Consider the following 19,267-nt stretch of genomic DNA (forward strand, 5'->3'; position numbering starts at 1 on the left):
AGCCTTGCTTTGGCTCAATTATTTTTAATATAAGTATCCCTTAGCTTTTTTTTGTTTATTAAAGCTTCCTATTATGATGTTACTGCAAATTCATCAGTCCTTTGAAATTAATTGCTATTAAACACTACATTTTTGACCTCACAGACAGATTAGTGTTACATCCCACTTTGACTATAAAATGAAAATCACAGTTCTTAACCTTAAAAATATTCACATATCACATAATTTTTTAAGCGACTCTAGGAGATTCAGATACTTGTCAAGACTCCTGCTATGAAGGATGCCTGGGTTTGAATGAATCAGTGTGTCCTATAGAGTCTGTGCCACCTAACCTGCTGATAGTTCTACAGAGGCAATTCAAGCTCACTGGTGTATTAGTCACACTTCATATGAGGGTATTGAAAATTTTTTTTAAGATTTTATTTATTTATTTTTAGAGAGGGAAGGGAGGGAGAAAGAGAGAGAGAAACATCAATGTGCGGTTGCTGGGGGCTGTGGCCTGCAACCCAGGTATGTGGCCTAACTGGGAATCGAACCTACGACACTTTGGTTCACAGCCCGCGCTCAATCCACTGAGCTATGCCAGCCAGGGCTGGTATTGAAATTTTTAAAAAACTTTTTTATTTTGAAATAATGTCAGACTTTACAGAAAAGTTACAAAAATACCTAAAGAATTCTCTAATCAGATGCTCAAGTTACCACTTAAACATTTGATTTTAAAAAGTTAGTTTGAGTTCTTGACTATATTACAGCATTCAAGCTACTGAAATAAAGGACTCATGTAATACCCAGGGAGTAGTAACAACAATCTTGGTGTAGGACCACAATCCCAAATTCCCAAATCCCCAAAATATAAGTTTTTTCCTAACTCCTTGTGCAGCAAAACCTGACTGAGCCCATTTAGTCATACCTCGGTACTCATCAGCTTCAGAACTCGCCAAATCCCATACTTGTTGCATTTTGAGGAGAAAAAAGTGTTTCAGCACTCAGTGCTTCTTAGAAACTCTTTGTACTTGCTAGGGCTTGTGTGAGTCATGATGCCACACTCCCCTTCTCCCCCAAGAGAAAATGCTTCATGGTTTAGTACTTGTTGGTTGCGGCACTTGTTTCGAGTTCTGGAATGCATTAATGAGGAATACACCAAGGTAACGCTATATACTGTAAACAGTTCTAGGTTTCACTGCAGAAAGAGTATGGATTGATTACATAATGCTGCCCTGGACCTAATGGGGGTGAATGTAATATAGTAAATGTACTATACCTCAGAATTTCAGATAAAAAAGTCACTGTATATTATTTACTGAGTGCCAGGTACTACAGTATTACTTCATTCAATCCTCTTAACAACCCAGTAAGTTCGATCTTGCCCAAGACCACCAAATGTGTACCAAATGGTACAGGCAATACTGAAATATAGATTTATTTAAGTCAAAGCCTTAACCATTTTTGAAAGATGAGAAAAGCACTGAAAACGAGTCTCTTGGAAACACCAGAGAGAACAGAGGTGAAAACAATTCTTTTACATAATTAGTATTTACTTCTTCACTCCTAACAAATAACACTACCATTACCTAAAATCTTGGCCATTTTCATGGCATCTCAAAGAAGGTACTTCTAAGTGTGTTTTTGTTTTGATCCCATAGTCTACCCCTACAGTACAGGGCCTTATTTATCTTATTCCACCTTTTACCAATCAAAATTTTCTGTAGTCCTGACTTTGCAATGCATTAAGTTCAGTAAGCACGCCTCCTGTTTTCATCTAAATCAGTGTTTCTCAAATAAGGGTGATTTTGCCTCTCCCCTCTGTCTTACCTCAGGGGACATCTGGCAAGACATTTTTGTTGTCACAATAGAGGGTGTATGTGTGTTACCAACATCTATAGGGGGTGTGTGTGTGTGCGTGTTACCAACATCTGGAGGATACTGCTCAACACACTAAAAGGCACAAGCCAGACTTCTACAACAAAGGATTTGCTGGCTCAAAATGTCAATAGTGCCAAGATTTAAATCAAGATTTAAATCATTGATGAAAATGCTAAATAAGAATCAACAAGATAGCCCTGGCTGGTGTGGCTCAGTGGGTTGAGTATTGGCCTATGAACCAAAAGGTTGCTGGTTCGATTCCCAGTCAGGGCACGTGCCTGCATTGCAGGCCAGGTACCCAGCTGGGGGCATGTGAGAGGCAACAATATATGTATCTCTCACATATCAATGTTTCTTTCCCTTTTTCCCTTTCTTCCCTTCTCTCTAAAAGTAAATAAATAAAATCTTATAAAAAAGAATAAACAAAACATCAGGATTAAAGAGATTTCCAAGCGAAGCAGTAATATTTTTTAAGGATGTCCTTCGACTAACTGGGAAGTCATGTTAATGCTTTACTATTCATCCAACATCTGAAGACAGACATTTCAAATTCAGTTAGTAGTAAAACCATTTTTCCTTTAAAAATATGCTGGGCCATTTAATGACGAAGAAATTGAAAAACTCAGTTACACAGATTAAACTTTTTTTCCCCACTGAACTGACTCCCAAGATGAATGACAGCTCATCTTAACTAGCAGATTGAATTAAAGTCAAATGTTAAACGTGTAGACAAATATTCCATATCCTAGTGCAATGAAGTGAAATTAAAACAAAATATTATTTGGAACTTTAAAATTGGTAATTTTTTTTCAATCCTCACCTGAGGTTATTTTTATTAATTTCAGGGGTGGGGGCAGGGTTGCAGACAATATCAATGTGAGAAACATTGATTGGCTGCCTTCCATACAGGCCCTGACCAGGGATGAAACCTGCAACCTAGACACATACCATGTGGCCTGGCCAGGATTGAGCCCACAACCTTTTGGTGCATGGGATGACATTCCACCCAAATGAGCCACCCGACCAGGGCCAAAATTGGTAAGTTTTTTCTAGAAAAAGAGTCAACTCAGTACTAGTGAGATATTTAAACAGGTATTCTCATATAGTACTACAAATGGAAATGAAAACTGGCTTAACCCTAATTTATTACTAGTCCCACCTTATAAGTGAGGAAACTGAGGCACAAAGTAGTTATGCGCATTACCTGAAGGTCACACAGCTAGGAAGACGCTGATCACAGAAATCTGACATCAGGCAGCCTGGCTCTAGTTTGTGCTCCTGACCACTCTATTTTACTATTTCTATGTTTTATAGAATTTTCACAACTACTTAAAATGCATAAAAAATGGGAGACAAAATTAAGGGATAAACAGACTGATGAATATATTCAAATGAATATAACAGACTGAGATGAGATATAAACAGGAACATCTTAAAAGAAATAAAGAATGTGAGAGACCAGCCTCTCTAATGATTACATAGTCAAAAAAGTTGAATAAAATTCAATTAAAGGGCAGGTATAACTAAAATAGGTACTCTGATACCTTTTTTGATGAAGGTGCAAAGTAGTACTTTGGGGGAAAAACAACTTGGAGTTTCTCTAAAAAGTTTAAATGAATGTAGTCTGTGACCCTGTAATTCTGCTTTCTAGGAATTAATCCTACAGAAATTTCACATAAGCACATAAAACAATCAGTTGAACAATATTTATTACAGCATTATTTGTAACAAAAACTAGAAATAAGCTAAATGTTCATGAATGTGGGGATAATTAAATAAATTACTATAGAGTAGTCACAGTTGGAACAGACAACTTACAATGAGGCAGATTTGCATTAACAAGAATGGAGATCCATACTATATTGTTCAAGGGAAAAGAGCTAGATGCAGAAAAACGTGTGTGGTTTTATATCTGAGAAGGCATAGAGCAGTTATTTTACATTTCAAAGAAAGTATGTCAGTTTCCAAATATACTAGTTTCAAAACATGCAAAGGAATCATCTCACATTTGATACATGGAAGGCATTACTTTACTTCTGGAAGCCAACCAGGAAAAAGGAAAACCATCTTTACAAATATTTATGTCTTGAAACATATAAAAAAAATAAATGGATAACATCATCTAATAATATAACATGTTTCGAAAAGACAGGTTTATTAGAATGCTAATAATTCTGATGCTGTCTTTTTAATTTATGAAGAGCAAAACTGGAAGAGAACCTGAGTTTACCTAGTACAACCCCCACATCACACAGATCACACAGATGAAGCCCAGAGAAAGGAAGTAATTTGCACAAGTTTTCACACATACTAAGAGACTGAAGAGGAAGGAACTCACTCAGTTTCTTTTTTTAACTCTAAATCCAGAATGTAGACTTGTGAAAGACATTATCTAATCATTTACTGGCTACTTACAGGACTTGGAACCCTGATAGTACTCTGTACTAATGGGGCCTTTTTGATCTAGCTCTTTCAGAAAGCAGCAAACTAATCTCTGTTATTTTACCTGTACTCACACTCACTACAAAGTAAAAGTTTCCCAAGTCCCTTTCTTTTACGTCACTGGCTTTCAAATAAAATCTTAGTGGAACCCCAAGGTAAAAAGGATTATAAAAAGCTGAGCTGCTCTAAGCAAAACTGAGCATGAGTCCTACTATGACTCACTTCTTTGTTCCTGAAGCCTCTGAAACACTTCCATGGTATCTTGGGTCTCAGGGATGGATACACACACACACACACACACACACACACTACAAAACGAAATTTTTATTAGAGTCTCACTATATAAAATCAGCTTAAGTTTCTAAATGCTTATTTTCAAATTGTATAGTTATCTTTTCATGGACCAATAACAAACAGCTCACAGACCACACTTTTGGTAGCACTATATCATAACAAACTAAAGCTTAAAAGACGTTCCTGACTTTGGGAGTAGGGAGTGGGACAGGACAGAGCAATGGGGGAAAGGTGGGACAACTGTAACAGAACAGCAATTTTAAAAAAAAGATGTTCCTGATAAAATCAGAACACCTGATATACTAAGGAAGAAGTTAGAAACTTACTTCTTATCAAAAAATGTTGAATTTTCTTTCCTCTTGGTGAATCCATTGGGTAGAAGTTTTAAGTTAATACCTTGCCTTCGAGCACGATTTTTCATAAAGCACATCTAATAACCAAAAAAAGTTAGACAAATTAAACTTAAAATACCTTAAGTTTCAAAAGTGAATAAAATAACTTTCAAAATATAATAGTTAAGATTTATTGAGTACTTATGTTTCATAAACTGTGCCAAGAAGCAATGCCATTTAATCCTCACAATACTATGAGACAGGTACTACTTCATTACCTTCATTTTGGCAGTGAGAATTACTGAATGCCCAACACTATACAACTATTTCTGACAGGCAGAGCCCATATTCAAATCCAGGTCTGTGTAATTCCAGAGCCAGTGCTTGTACCTATATGCTCTACAAGCCAAGAGAAGGGATTTCAAAAAGAATACAGGTCATTTGGCAATCATAGTGCGAAATGATTCAGTTATTTCAGCATAGGGGCTACCTATTCAGTTCTTTCTCTTTGGCTGATGGTTTTATAATATATATCTGCTTTTATTACTAGAGAGGTACTTCACTCAAGGGGAGGAATCATAGCACTGCCTAGAACAGGCCTAACGAACAATATTACACAAAGAAATGGTCAAGTCTAAATACAAGTTTCTTGATTAAATAAATGGGGGTCTAGAGTTTGCAATGCAGAGAGTTAAGACAACTAAGACACAAGCCAAGGGAAAAGGGCCAGCAATCACTGGCTAAGCATAAAAATGATTTAAGAAATTATATATAATTTTATAACTACAGAACCTTGGTTTCAACTGTGGCTGTGGTTATAACGACCAACTCTCCTGAAGAAAACATCTAAGAATGCTAGATAATGGGGAAAACACACACACACACACTCAAATCTATTTTAATACCTCCAAAAGCAGTGAAGAACTGACAGAAATAGGAAAACACAGGTCAATTTTAATAAACAGTGAGAATTCAGGTAAGCAAAGTTATGAAGCCACTTTTGCAAATTCTAGCAAATACAGGCTTCCCCTTTCAACAGCCTCCTCAGCATCAAGGTCAGAGTCAAAACCTTGTAAACTTCTAGGAAGCTCTCCTTAAATGCAGCTGAGTCACAGGAAAAGGGTGAACCAGATATAAACTCTAACTCCAGAGTGTGCTAGGAAATATGTACTGGTCTACCTGGAACAGGAGGAGAAAAAATCCATTACAAGTTGTGGTCATGGGCTAGCCCTTGCACAGTTGAAATGAAAATGTGCCTTGCTTGTGTGGCCAAGAGAATCTTAAAACTTAAACTTGGTTTCAGATAGACCCAGATTCACAATGTTCCCAGGTACCTAGTAGAAAAAAAAAAGGCCTGTGTGTTCCATTTTCAAAAAATTCTCACAAATAATTTTTTTAGGGAAGAAGCAGTACTCAATAAAAAATAAACAAGCTTAAATAAAGAAAAAAGGCTTAGTAAGCAGGAGCCAAAGGAGACAAAAAGAGGCAGCCAAGAGTGTTCCACATATATCAAGAAACTTAAAAGAATCATACGCAAATTATAGGATAGCTCTGCAAAATTTAAAGGAATAAAATAAAGCCTGCAAATATCTACAGTGAAACTATAAAAAGTGACTCAGAAGACTTTTAAAAGAACTAAAGAAGACTAGAAATGTTCTAGAATGCAATACAGAGATAAAAAAGATGAAAAAAAAATCAGACAGATTAAAGGATAGGTAAGATGTAGGGAGAAGACCTAAACTATATTTAATGGTAGTTTTAGAAGGAGAAGAGAGAAAGAATAAGGCAGATGTAATATTTTAATAGAAATGAGCTGATACTTTTACAGAACTGAAGAAAGACGCTCTACAGTTTCAAGAACCCTAACATTTTCCAAATAAGGTAAATAAAAATAAACCTGCATTTTCACATTATAGTAAAAATGTAGGGCTTCTGGACAAAATGGAGGTGTAGGTAGATATGCTCTGCTCCCTTGCACAGCCAAATGAAGGACAGCTGCCAATTTAAAATGAACCAGAACTGCCAGAAAAGTAAATTGTATGGAAGTCCGACAACCAATGAGTTAAGGGAGAAACATTCATCCAGACCTGCAGGAGGGAGACAGGCAGCCAGGCTGGAGGGAATACATGGCAAAATAGCGGCTCACAGACCAGGCACTCTCCCATTTGCACATGGATAAACCAGGAGGAACAACTCGAGAGTAAGACAGACTGCACAACCCAGGATTCCAGTACAGGAAAAGAAAGCTTCAAAACCTCTGGCTGTAAAAACCTGTGGTGGTAGCAGCGGTGGTAGACACTGCCAGTCTCACAGTAGAGTCCATTGGTGGGGCCTATGGGGCCCTAGAACATGCACAAGCCAATCTACATGGGAACCAGCATCAGAAGGGCACAATTCACTTGTGGGTAGTTGGGGAAGTGACTGAAACCTGGCTGAGAGCCAAACAAATGGCATCGTTCCCTCTCTAACCCCTCCCCCACATACAGTGCCAAAACGTGCCAAAGGGAGTTGCCCCACTCTGGTGAATACCTAAGGCTCTGCCACTTCCAGCGTAACAGCTGTACCAAATCAAAGAAATATGGTCCAGATGAAAGAACTGATCAAAGCCCCCCAAAAAGAACTAAGCAACGAAGAGACAGACCACCTATCAGATGCAGAGTTCAAAACCCTGGCAATCAGGATGCTCACAGAAATGACTCTACACAGCTGCAAAATAAAAGAAGTGAAGGCCATACAAAGTGAAATAAAAATATACAAGGAACCGACAGTGAAAGGAAGGAAACTGGGACTCAAATCAATTGATTTAGAACAAAAGGAAGAAATAAACATTCAACCAGAAGAGAATTAAGAAACAAGAATTCAAAGGGGGCAAGGGATTTCACGAACAACTACAAAGGATACATGGACAAAACCAGGGGAGCAGTGGAATCTGGGGAGGGAGGTGGAGATGGCTGGGGTTGGCAGGTGGTGGGGGAAAATGCAGACAACTATACGTGAACAACAATAAAAAAAAAAATGAGGAGAGGCTAGTAACCTCTGGGACAACTTTAAACATTCCCACATCCAAATCACAAGGGTATCAGAAGAGGAAGAACAAGAAACTGAAAACTTATTTGAAAAAATAATTCCCCAATCTAGGGAAGGAAATAGACATACAAGTCGAGGAAATTCAGGGTCCGAAGAAGTTGGACCCAAAGAAGAACACACCAAGACACGTCATAGTTAAACTACCCAAGATTAAAGATAAGGAGAGAATCTTAAAAGCAGCAAGAGAAAAGGAGACAGTTACCTACAAAGGAGTTCCCATAAGACTACCAGCTGATTTCTCAAAAGAAGCCTTGCAGGCAAGAAGGGACTGGAAAGAATATTTGAAGTTATGAAAGGCAAGGACCTACATCCAAGATTACTCTATCCAGCAAAGCTTTCATTTAGAATGGAAGGGCAGATAAAGTGCTTCTCAGATAAGGCAAAGTTAAAGGAGTTCATCATCATCAAGTCCTTATTATATGAAATGTTTAAGGGACTTCTCTAAGAAAAAGAAGAAGATCAAAACTATGAACAGTAAAATGGCAACAAACTCACAACTATCAACAATTGAACCTAAAAACAAACAAACAAACAAAAAAGCAAAACAAACTAAGCAAACAATTAGAATAGGAACAGAATCACAGAAGTGAAGATCACATGGAGCTATATCAGCTGGGAAAGGGAGGGGGAGGGAAGAATGGGGAAAAAGTTATAAGGAATAAGAAACTTAATTGGTAGGTACAAGATAGAGGGAGGTTAAGGATAGTATAAGAAATGTAGAAGACAAAGAACTTATATGTATGACTCATGGACATGAACTAAGAGGGGGAAATGCTGGAGGGAAGAGGAATACAGGGCAGAAGGGGATAAATGGGAAAAAATAAATGGGACAACTGTAATAGCATAATCAATAAAATACAGTTAAAAAATGAAGAACACAAAAATAATGCAGCCAAAGAAGAAAGACTTTAAAGGCAGTTAAAAATGACAGATGACTTTACAACAACAACGGAAACCAGAGACATTGGAAAAACAAATCTGAACTCAGAACTCTACAAAGAAAAATCACTTAAGAGTGAAGATGAAATAAAAAAATTCAAACAACCTAAAGACTAAGAGTTGGTAATCAGCAAACCCTCTCTAAAGGACAGTCTAAAGGATGTACTTGAGGCAGAAAGTGATCTTTCAGATGGTAGGATTAAGATGATGAATGTATATATAAAGGGAAAAGAAAGTTGGAAATACTGAAGATACACCAAAATAAACACTTATTGGGTAAAACAGTAATTACTATAGGAAGATTTTAAAAAAACATTTTAAATATCTAAAAACAATAAGAAAAGTCAGTACACAGTTAAATGAAATTTAAGAGTTCTCACAGTGTGGATGCCTCTAGGACTTGGAGTAAAACCATGACTCCTTCTAATGAGGACAGGTCTCCATTTGAAGAGCCAGATTCATAGACACAGAACAGACTGAGGGTTGCCAGAGGGTAGGGGGCCTGGGGAATGGGAGGAAAAGATTAAGAGATTGAGAAGTACAGATAGGTAGTTACAAAGCAGTCATGAGGATGTGAAGTACTGCATAGGGAATGTTGTCAATAATATTCTAACAACTGTATGTGATGCTAGGTAGGCACAGGAAATATTGGGGGCAATACTCTGTAAAGGATATGACTGTCTAACCACTATGCTGTATACCTGAAACTAACATAAAATAATAAACATACGTAAATAAATAAAAATTAATTTAAAAAAGAAAAAAAAAAGAAATTTAAGAGTTCTAAAGTAACTGCTAATAAACTAGGGCCAAATCCTGCTTATTGCCTATTTTTATAACCAATTTTTTTGGCATACAGCTGCCCCCCCCCCAACCTGTTTATGGCTGCTTTCCTGCTACAATAGTGGAGAAGAGTAGTTGTGACAGAGACCATATGGCATGGAAAAAGTATCTGCCACCTGATCCTTTATAGAAAATGTTTGCCAATTCCTATTCTAAGATTCCAGCATTGTCTAGTTACAGAGTTAAGATATTGGTTAACTTTAAATACTGGTAAGGTAAATTAAGCATGTTATATGTGCAGCTTGACAAAGGAAAGGAGAGAAAAAGGGTGTATAACTTCTAAACCAATGAAGAGAAAAATTCAAGTGATTAAAAAAGAAAGAAAACAAAACACCTCAATCAGTCCAAAAGACAAGGGGGGAAAAATAATCAAATGGAGCAAATAGCACAATAAGGTGATACATTTAAAGTCAAATACACATGGGACTTTCCCATCAAAATGGCAGAGTTGGCAAATGCTGTGCTTTCCTCCTCCCACGACCACATCAAAATCACAACTAAAGTATAGAACCAGTCTTCAGAACCACCTGAAGACTAGCCGTACAGAACTCTTATAACCAAGGATATAAAAAAGAAGCCATGCAGAGAATGGTAGGGAGGGTGGAGATGAGAAGTGAGCTTGTCTGCCCCATACCCAGCCTTAGCAGTTAAGAATCATGAGGGATATCTCCTGGATTCGTACTAGGTAAGACATTAAGATACACATAGGTAGGACCACCTAGGCAAGACTAGGAGATGTAGGAGATCTACCTACCATGTGTATCTACACAGGAAGGAAACCAAAATGAGGAGACAAAGAAGACTGTCCCAAATGAAACAAAGAGCAAAATTCTAGGAAAAGAACTAAACAAAATGAAGGCAAGCCATCTACCAAAGAGCTCAAAAACATTGGTTACAAAGATACTCAGTGAACTTATAGAAAGTATAGATGCACTCACTGAAAAAATTTCAACAAAAGATAGCAAAGATAAAACAAGACATAGAAACCATAAAAAAAAAAAAAAGAACCTGTCAGAAATGAAGACAACAACTGGTATGAAGAATACATTAGATGAAATCAACGGCAGATTACATAAAGGAGAGGATCAAATCAGTGATCTGGAAAACAAGGTAGTGAAAAACACTCAATTGGAACACCTAAAAACAATTCTTTAAAAAATGTGGACAGTTAATGAGGATGTTGTGGGACAACATGGAGTGTAACCACATTCGCATCACAGAGGTACCAGGAGAAGGGAAAGCACAAGGGATTGAAAACCTATTTGAAGAAATAATGACTGAAAACTTCCCTACCCTAAGCAAAGGAAATAGAGAAGTCCAGGAAGAGTTCCAAACAAGACAAATCCAAACAGACCTATAAAACACATGTCATAATTAAAATGTCAAAGGCTAAAGACAGAGAGAATCATACAAGGGAGCTCCCATAAGACTGTCAACTCATTTCTGACCAGAAACTTTGCAAGCCAAAAGGGATTGGCATAAAATATTCAAAGTGATGAAAAGCAAGAACCTACAACCAAGATTACTCTACCCAGTAAGGCAAATAGTTAGAATCAAAGAAGAGATAAAGATCATCCCAGGTAAGAAAAAGCTAAGTTCATCACCACGAAATCAGTATTCTAACAAATGTGAAAAAAACTTCTTTAAGAAGAAAAAGATAAAAAATATGAATAATAAAATGGTGATAACTATATATCTAGCAATAATTAATGGTTATGTGCTCCAATAAAAAAACATAGAATGGTTGAATAGATTAAAAAAACAAGACCCTAATGTTGGGAATAAGGAAATTAAGAACTAAATTTAACCTTAGTAAACAAGAACCACATTGTAGCTAAAAAGAAATGATAAAAGAGACAAAGTGCAGTTAAGCAAACATGCTGTGTCGAGCAGATGCTCTCCCTGGGGTAGGCTAGATAAGCAATGCTTTGTAGTTTTAATGAGAAAATAAGAAGCTAGCTAGCTAGAGCCAGGAGATTACTAGGTTAATGAACAAACATCCTGCCTTCCCGCCTTACGCACAAACGCTTGGTTTGAAACTCCCGCTCGCAGTCTTTGTAAGCGAATTGCTAACTGCCATGTCTGCTTCTGTATAACGCTTGCTTGCCCGCCCCTATATAAGGACGAAGTTGTAAGCGCTTGGGGCGGCTCTCGTTTGCAGCTCCTTGTGGGCACTGTGTCACTGGACACTTTGAGAGTTCGCCCCTGCGCAGGTTAAACTTGGCCAATAAAGTAACATCTTTGATACCCTGAAAGTCTCCGATATTTGTTCTTGCGTTTGCTGGATGCTACACCTAACATATGCTGTCTACAAGAGACCCATTTCAGATCAAAAGATACACATGGACTGAAAGTAAAGGAATGGAAAAAATATTTCATGTAAATGGAAAGGAAAAATAAGCTGGGGTAGCAATAGTTATATCAGACAAAACAGACTTTAAAACAAAAACTATAACAAAAGACAAAAAGGACCCAGCAATTTCACTTCTGGGTATTTATCTAAAGAAACCCAAACTACTAATTTGAAAAGACAAATACATCCCTATGTCATTGCAGCATTATTTACAATAGCCAAGGTATGGAAGCAACCTAAGTGTCCATCAGTAGAAACTAATAAAGAAGTTATGGTACATATAAACAATGGAATACAAAAAGGGTGAAATCCGCTCTGGTTGGTGTGGCTCAGGGGACTGAGTGCTGGCCTGTGAACCAAAAAGTCACTGGTTTGATTCCCGGTCAGGGCACATGCCTGGGTTGCAGGCCAGGTCCCCCATTTGGGGGCATGGGAGAAGCAACCACATGTTGCTGTTTCTCTCTGTCTCTTTCTCCCTCCCTTCCATTATCTAAAAATAAATAAATAAAATCTTTAAAAAAAAAAAAGGGTGAAATCCTGCCATTCATTTGTGACAACATGGATGGACACAGAGGGTACTATATTATGCTAAGTGAAATTAAGTCAGAGAAAGACAAATATATGATTTCACTTATGAGTGGAATATGAAAAACAAAATAAACAAAACAGAAACAAACTCATAGATCCAGAGAACAAACTGATGGTTGACACACTGGGGTGGGGGTGGGGCGCTGGGGAGCTGCTTAAAAAAGGTAAAAGGATCAAGTACTGTTGTGGACCCCCTGGAGTGAGGTCCAGGCACTGTAGCTGAAACAAAAGAAATTCACAGGAACTACTGAATCCTGTGGAAGAAAAGGGCCAGCGGTTTCTCTCTCAAGGGGAGCAGAAGTCTCAGCCCTTGCTCCAATGAGCTTTTATTGTCTTACTGGGCACAATACAAGAAGGTCCTTATTAACTATGCACAGGCTCACTTTAGGTGGTTACCTTTTACAGAAAACAAAGGAGCCAATGCTGCTAATCACATCACAGAAGAGGGATATTTGCAAATGAAAAGGCAAAAGTAGTTGAACTGGTTATACTCATCCCTGGAAGGTTTAGCATGGATTTTAGGAAGTTGCTTTGCAGTCAATGTTCTCAATTCAGGGTGAGGGAGTTTTAGCAAAAAGCAAGACACATAGCAGCCTAGGTACATAGCAGGCCTGATTCCCCATAGGAGAACCTATCCGTGGGTGTGGGTCCTGTGCATCTCCGAGTGGGAGCTAGGCCCATGCCATGCAGAGCAGCCTGCCACAAAGTACAAACTGGCAGTTACAAATTAGTTAGTCATGCAAGGTAAAGTACAGCACAGGGAATATATAGTCAAAAATACTATAATAAGTATGTATGGTGTTGGGGGGTTGGGGGGGGGGGAACTAGACTTACCAGAAGGATCACTTCATAAATTATACACATTATATAAATATCTAACCACTATGCTGTATACCTGAAGCTAATATAATATTGAATACCACCTGTAATTAAAAAATAAATTAAAAATAAGGTCAAATATATAGGTAATTTTATCAAAATGTAAATGAACTTAATGATGCAGTTAAAAGTAACAGTTATCAGACTACAGAAAGACTAGAACCCAACTACATGATACTTAGAAAAGACATAACTAGAACATAAGCAAATAAAAGGGCCCACAGAAAAAGAAAAAAAAAATACACCATGCAAATACCAAGCAAAGGATAGTATTTCCTGAGGTATGCATCTAATAACTTAGCCTTAAAGTACATAAAGCAAAACTAACTGAATCATCAGAGGAAATACAAATCCTTTTGATTGTATCTACAGGGAAATGTTAACTGACCTCTCTCTGGAACTGATCTAAAAAAATCAGTACAGTTATAAACAATTTGAACAACATAATTCATAAACCTAACCTAAAAGGAATATGTAGAACACTACATTCAGCAATTGCAAAATACTTTTTATTTTTCAAGCAAACAGAACATTATGAAACATGACCATATACATGCTGGGCCATAAACACAGTTAATGTATTTTAAAGGAACGAATTCAGAATAAAGAATATACTCCCTGACCACAATGCAACTAAACTAAAAATGAAAAAGAAGGATTTAATAAAAGTTAAGAGGTCACATTAACAAAATAGGAAAGAAATAATAATAGCAACTGACCAAGAAAAAATAGAACACACAAGTAACCAATATCACAAAGGAAACAACTATCATTCATATAGTCATGTATAAAGAAGAATATTATGAAGAACTTTATGCCATAATAAATATGAAAATTTAGGTCAAATGGATGAATTCTTAGGAAAATGTAATTTATTAACAATGACTCAAGAAGGCACAGAAAATCTGACCAGTCCCACAAATAATAAAGAATATATCTTACTGGCTCAAATTCTAAGCCTGTATTGGTTCATTAATAAATTTAACCAAATTCCTGAGGAAGAAATAATTCCTGTAATTAATTCCAATAATCCAATGCATCCAAGAAGAAAATAAAAACATTCTCAAACAATTTTATGAAACTAGAATCATACCGATACAGAAACCGATGAAGATACCACAAAGGAAAACTGGAGTTCAATCTCACTCATGAACAGAAATACAAAATGAACAAATGGATGCGTACCACACACATAAGACAACTAAATTCTGCTAAGTGTAAAAAGCATGCTTTGTTATGATAGTAAAAACACCATGTAAATTTAGCTTAAAATAGAAAATCAATGAAAATATTATCCATATTACTATCAGAATATTAGACATTAGAAAAAGAAATAATCAAAAACAGAAAAAGCACTTTGATAAAACGTAACAACCATTCATGATAAAACCTGTTAGCAAAGTAGGAACAGAACTTCCTTACAATGATCAGGAATTACAAAACAAAGATGTACAAAGGAGTTAACACAGCGGGCCTGAGACTGTTATTCTGCCTACAAGGTGGACCCTTGGCTGGTTTCTGGGAATTTGACTGACTGATAAATGGTTCCCTACACTGGGGTATTGAATACCACCAAATGATGAAAGTTCACTATGTTTAAACTGTTTGTATAAACAATGTGGTTTTATATGCTTTACTCCTGGGAGTGTGGGATTTGGCACCTGCTAGGCAGAGGGTGCTTCTGCAACCAGCACCCAATAAAAACCTTGGGCAGTGAGTTGCTAGTGGGTTTCCCTGGTAGATGATACTTCACATGTGTTATCACAACTCGCTGCCAGAGGAATTAACTGTTTACTGTGTGACTGCAATGGTAAAGAACTCTTTGGAAGCTTGTGGCTAAACTCCTCCAGGCTTTACCCTGAATGCTGTTTCATTTTGCTAATTTTACTCTGTACCCTTTCAATGAAATAAATTATAGCCATGAGTAGAACTGTACATTGAGTCCTGTGAATCCTTCTAGCAAAGTCCTTCTATTAAACCTAGAGGTGGACTTGAGATTTGCAACATAAATATCTACTATCATCGCTAGTATTTGACATTGAATTAGAGGTCCTAGCTATTCCAATAAGGGGCAGAGGGAGAGAGAGAGAGACTGCGAGCTTAAAAAATTAAGGATAGAAATACATTGTGATGAATTATTGATAGAGAAAACCTAAAGAATCTATAGATAAGGTACTGCAATAGATTTTAATATGGCTGCTCACTAAAAATGTACAAGACATCTGCTGAGAAAACTATAGAGATATTAAAGAAGTCACCAGTAAGTGCAGAGATACAACACAACAAAGGATTTAAAGATACAATGCTATAAAATCTAATCACCCAAGTTACTCTATAAAGTAAATGTAACCCCAATGAAAATTCTCATGTTAGGGGAGGGAAGACTGTAGAATCAACAGACTGATTCTTCCTACTGGTATAGAATTATGAAGAATATAGCTATGCTGTAGAAAATGAATGAAGTGGGAGAACTTACTCTATTAGATAGCAAGTTTCAGGGAGGAAAAAAACAACCCTACAATAATTGGAAGAGCATATATTGGTGTGGATAGACAAGTGGAATAGACAGGCCAGAAACTGACCCACACATATATGGATACTTGATGTATGACAAAGATGGTCCTGCAGAGCAACAGTGAAAAGATGAACTCTTCAATAAGTGGTGCTAGGAAGTGGAATATCCATACTGAAAATTAAATGGGACCTCCACTTCACTTGACATACTACGCAAAAATCAATTCCAGATAGTTTACAAACATAAATGTGAGATGCAACACTAAAACTTTTAGAAAATAATTATGGGAAAATAAATTTATAACTTCAAGGTATGGAAGAATTTCTTCATAAACACAAAATAACTATAAGTGAGACATATAACAAATCTGACTATATTAAAATTAGAAACATCTGTTACCAAAAGACACTATAGAGTGAAAAAAAAAAGCCAAAGAAAGGAAGATATTTATAACACATATAACCATCAACTAGCATCTAGGAAATACAAAGAATTCCTACAAACCAGAAAGAAAAAGAAAGCTGACCGATGAAAAGATGAGCAAAAGGCTTGAATAGGCATTCCACAAAAGAAAATCCAATAGCCAATAAAATATTTGAAAGATGCTCAATTTCATTAGGAATCAAGAGACGTGCAAATTAAAAACCACAATAAGATTACACAGCCATCAAACTGACAAAATTGTAAAGCTTTGACCCAATAGTTTCGGATAGGATGTGACAATAGGTACACCTGCACACTACTGGGAGTTGGTATAACCACTTTGGAAAATGTTTTTGGTAACACCTAATCAAACTGAAGATATGTACACCCCACAACAAGGCAATTCCACTCCCAGGTACAAACCCCAGAAAAACATGCACACACGCAAATAATGATTCATAAACAAACTGTTCATGGTAGCATTGTTTCTAAATTTTTGTTATTACAGAACACCCCAAGTCCACCAAGAACAGATAAATTGTGGTACAGTCCTAAACTACAAAACTATTCAGGAATAAGAATGGATCAGAGGAGGGTACAAGAAGATGACAGGAAACTACTGAGAGGCTGGGGAGTGCTCTAATTTTAGGCCTGAATGATAGTTACATGGATGTTAACTTTTTTAACATGAATGCCATACTTCACAACAAAAAGAAAAAAATTAAAAAGTAATTTATCTTTTAAGCAGAACTTTAATATGCATAATTAAACGAGGAAAAAAGTTGATGCATGATAATCTTTCAGGTATGTGCAGTGTCATGTCTGTACCAGTAACACCAATAAAAGGAAGTGTTTAAAAGGCATTACAATTCTGCAACTTCAATATTACCATAGTCTCTAAAAACGAACATAATTCCATGACATGATTCGATAACAATATTAAAGAATTTCTGGAACAACAGCAGTTGCAAAACACTTCAAATATGAAACCTTTAACTTTAAACAGTGCTCAAGGAATGAAAAAGGGATGAAAGAGTATGAAAATTAGATGCATTGAAACAGCAACTCCTGTTAGCTCTTCCTTTAAAACCAGAATTGAATTATTTCCTAATAGTTCTAACAGCATTCTCTAAACCACCATCATCTGTCATCTGAACCATAGCAACTGCCCTTTAACTAGTCTTCCTCTTCTCATCTTCTACTCTTGCCAGCTAAAGTCCATTTTCCAGACAGCAACAAGATTGATTTTTCAAAAAGCAAACACTCTTAAAACCTTCCCGGGGCTTCTACTTTCATTTAGAATAAGTAAAATCCACAGCTCAACATCTCAACTACACTTCAGTCACCTTGCTCTGTTTTAATTCTTCAGACACACCAACCTCATTCCGGACTCAGTCGTTACTTTTGCTTTTGTTTCTACCTGGTATAGTTTTCTTCCAAATGTTCATATAACTGCCTCTTTCTCATCATTGAGATTGCTGCTTGAATGTCATCTCTCAAAGAAGCTTCTCCTGACCACTGTACCAAAAATAGTACCCTCACAACCTTATCCCAACAAACAGCATTCTCATTTTCTTTAATCTCCTCTGCCTTCTTTATTTTCCACATGCATTTAATTCTATCTGAAATTATATTTGTTATTCTACTCAACTCCTGCCTTTCCCACTCCAGCAAGAGCTCCATGTGGGGAAGAACTTTGTTTTGGTCAGGCAGTATCCCTAGTAATAGATTCAGACCCTGGTAGTCACCTAATACATTTGTTGAGTGAAAAAATGAATCTAATTAATAAAGGAATTCTAACTGGAAAGAATTAGAAGAAATACATACATGTTTATTGCTTAATGGTTTTTTCAATAAAACATCTCTGGAAATATGGTCTGCTGTTCTTGCCACATCTTCCAAAAATCGATAATCTAAAAATTTCAAAACAGAAACATAAACGACATATGCCGATGGCCAAGAAGCATCAATCTGCTCTGCATAAGATGGCTTACCACTTAGGAGATTCATCTCGGTAAATTGTTGTATTGAAACATATGCAGTTTTATCTCGAACTCCATTACATGTTAGCTCTATTTTGTGTTTCTTTACACAGGGCAAGCTGAAGAGACAAAGAGGAGGTACTTTTATACTTAGAGGTAACAATGGTATAGATAGAGGTAATAAGGTAGACAGTTATATAAATATAAATACCTGCAGGAATAGCGCATACAACGTGGACATCTGTACTTGGCTTCTTCTGTCCCACAAGTTTCACACCTACAAAAGCCCACATGAAACTTAAGTAAATTATCAATTGTTAATTCTACTTATTTGTTTATAAAATTTTAATCTGAGTCAATTACTCATCACAACCAATTTACATAGTTATAGTAATGTATACATTATGTATCTTTGACAAAATACTTGATAGCTGTCAAATATTGTTAGAATATCCTTCTCTAGGAAACTGTCTCCAAATCACATCTACATTTACAATGTTATTAGTGATATGTAATTCAAGAAAACATGTATTAGATTTTTAAAAAAAATCTTCCCATTTTTGACTTCTTTTTCTACTATAATCAGAGAATAAGATTATTATAAACCATTTTAAGTTGTAATTCCTGGCAATCTCTTAGCAATTGTGTATGTGTATATACCCAGAACTGCCATCCATAAGCTATGTTTTGATATCTTACAGGCACAATACACACCAGCAACGTATAA

At 36.5% G+C, this 19,267-nt stretch overlaps 1 protein-coding gene across 1 annotated transcript in view; it reads right to left on the reverse strand.

The window, feature by feature from the left end:
• Nucleotides 1-19,267, reverse strand: part of ZNHIT6 (zinc finger HIT-type containing 6) — a 64,621-nt gene that overhangs the window by 43,816 nt on the left and 1,538 nt on the right. The window contains exons 2-5 of the mRNA XM_028514088.2: nucleotides 18,752-18,817; nucleotides 18,553-18,659; nucleotides 18,386-18,471; nucleotides 4,926-5,029 (exon numbers count right to left, since the gene is read on the reverse strand). Of these exons, the coding sequence (XP_028369889.1) occupies nucleotides 4,926-5,029; nucleotides 18,386-18,471; nucleotides 18,553-18,659; nucleotides 18,752-18,817 (363 nt within the window). The remainder of the gene's footprint in view (nucleotides 1-4,925; nucleotides 5,030-18,385; nucleotides 18,472-18,552; nucleotides 18,660-18,751; nucleotides 18,818-19,267) is intronic.

Source organism: Phyllostomus discolor, chromosome 5 (genome assembly GCF_004126475.2).
Source record: "Phyllostomus discolor isolate MPI-MPIP mPhyDis1 chromosome 5, mPhyDis1.pri.v3, whole genome shotgun sequence".
In the NCBI taxonomy this organism is placed as follows: Eukaryota; Metazoa; Chordata; class Mammalia; order Chiroptera; family Phyllostomidae; genus Phyllostomus; species Phyllostomus discolor.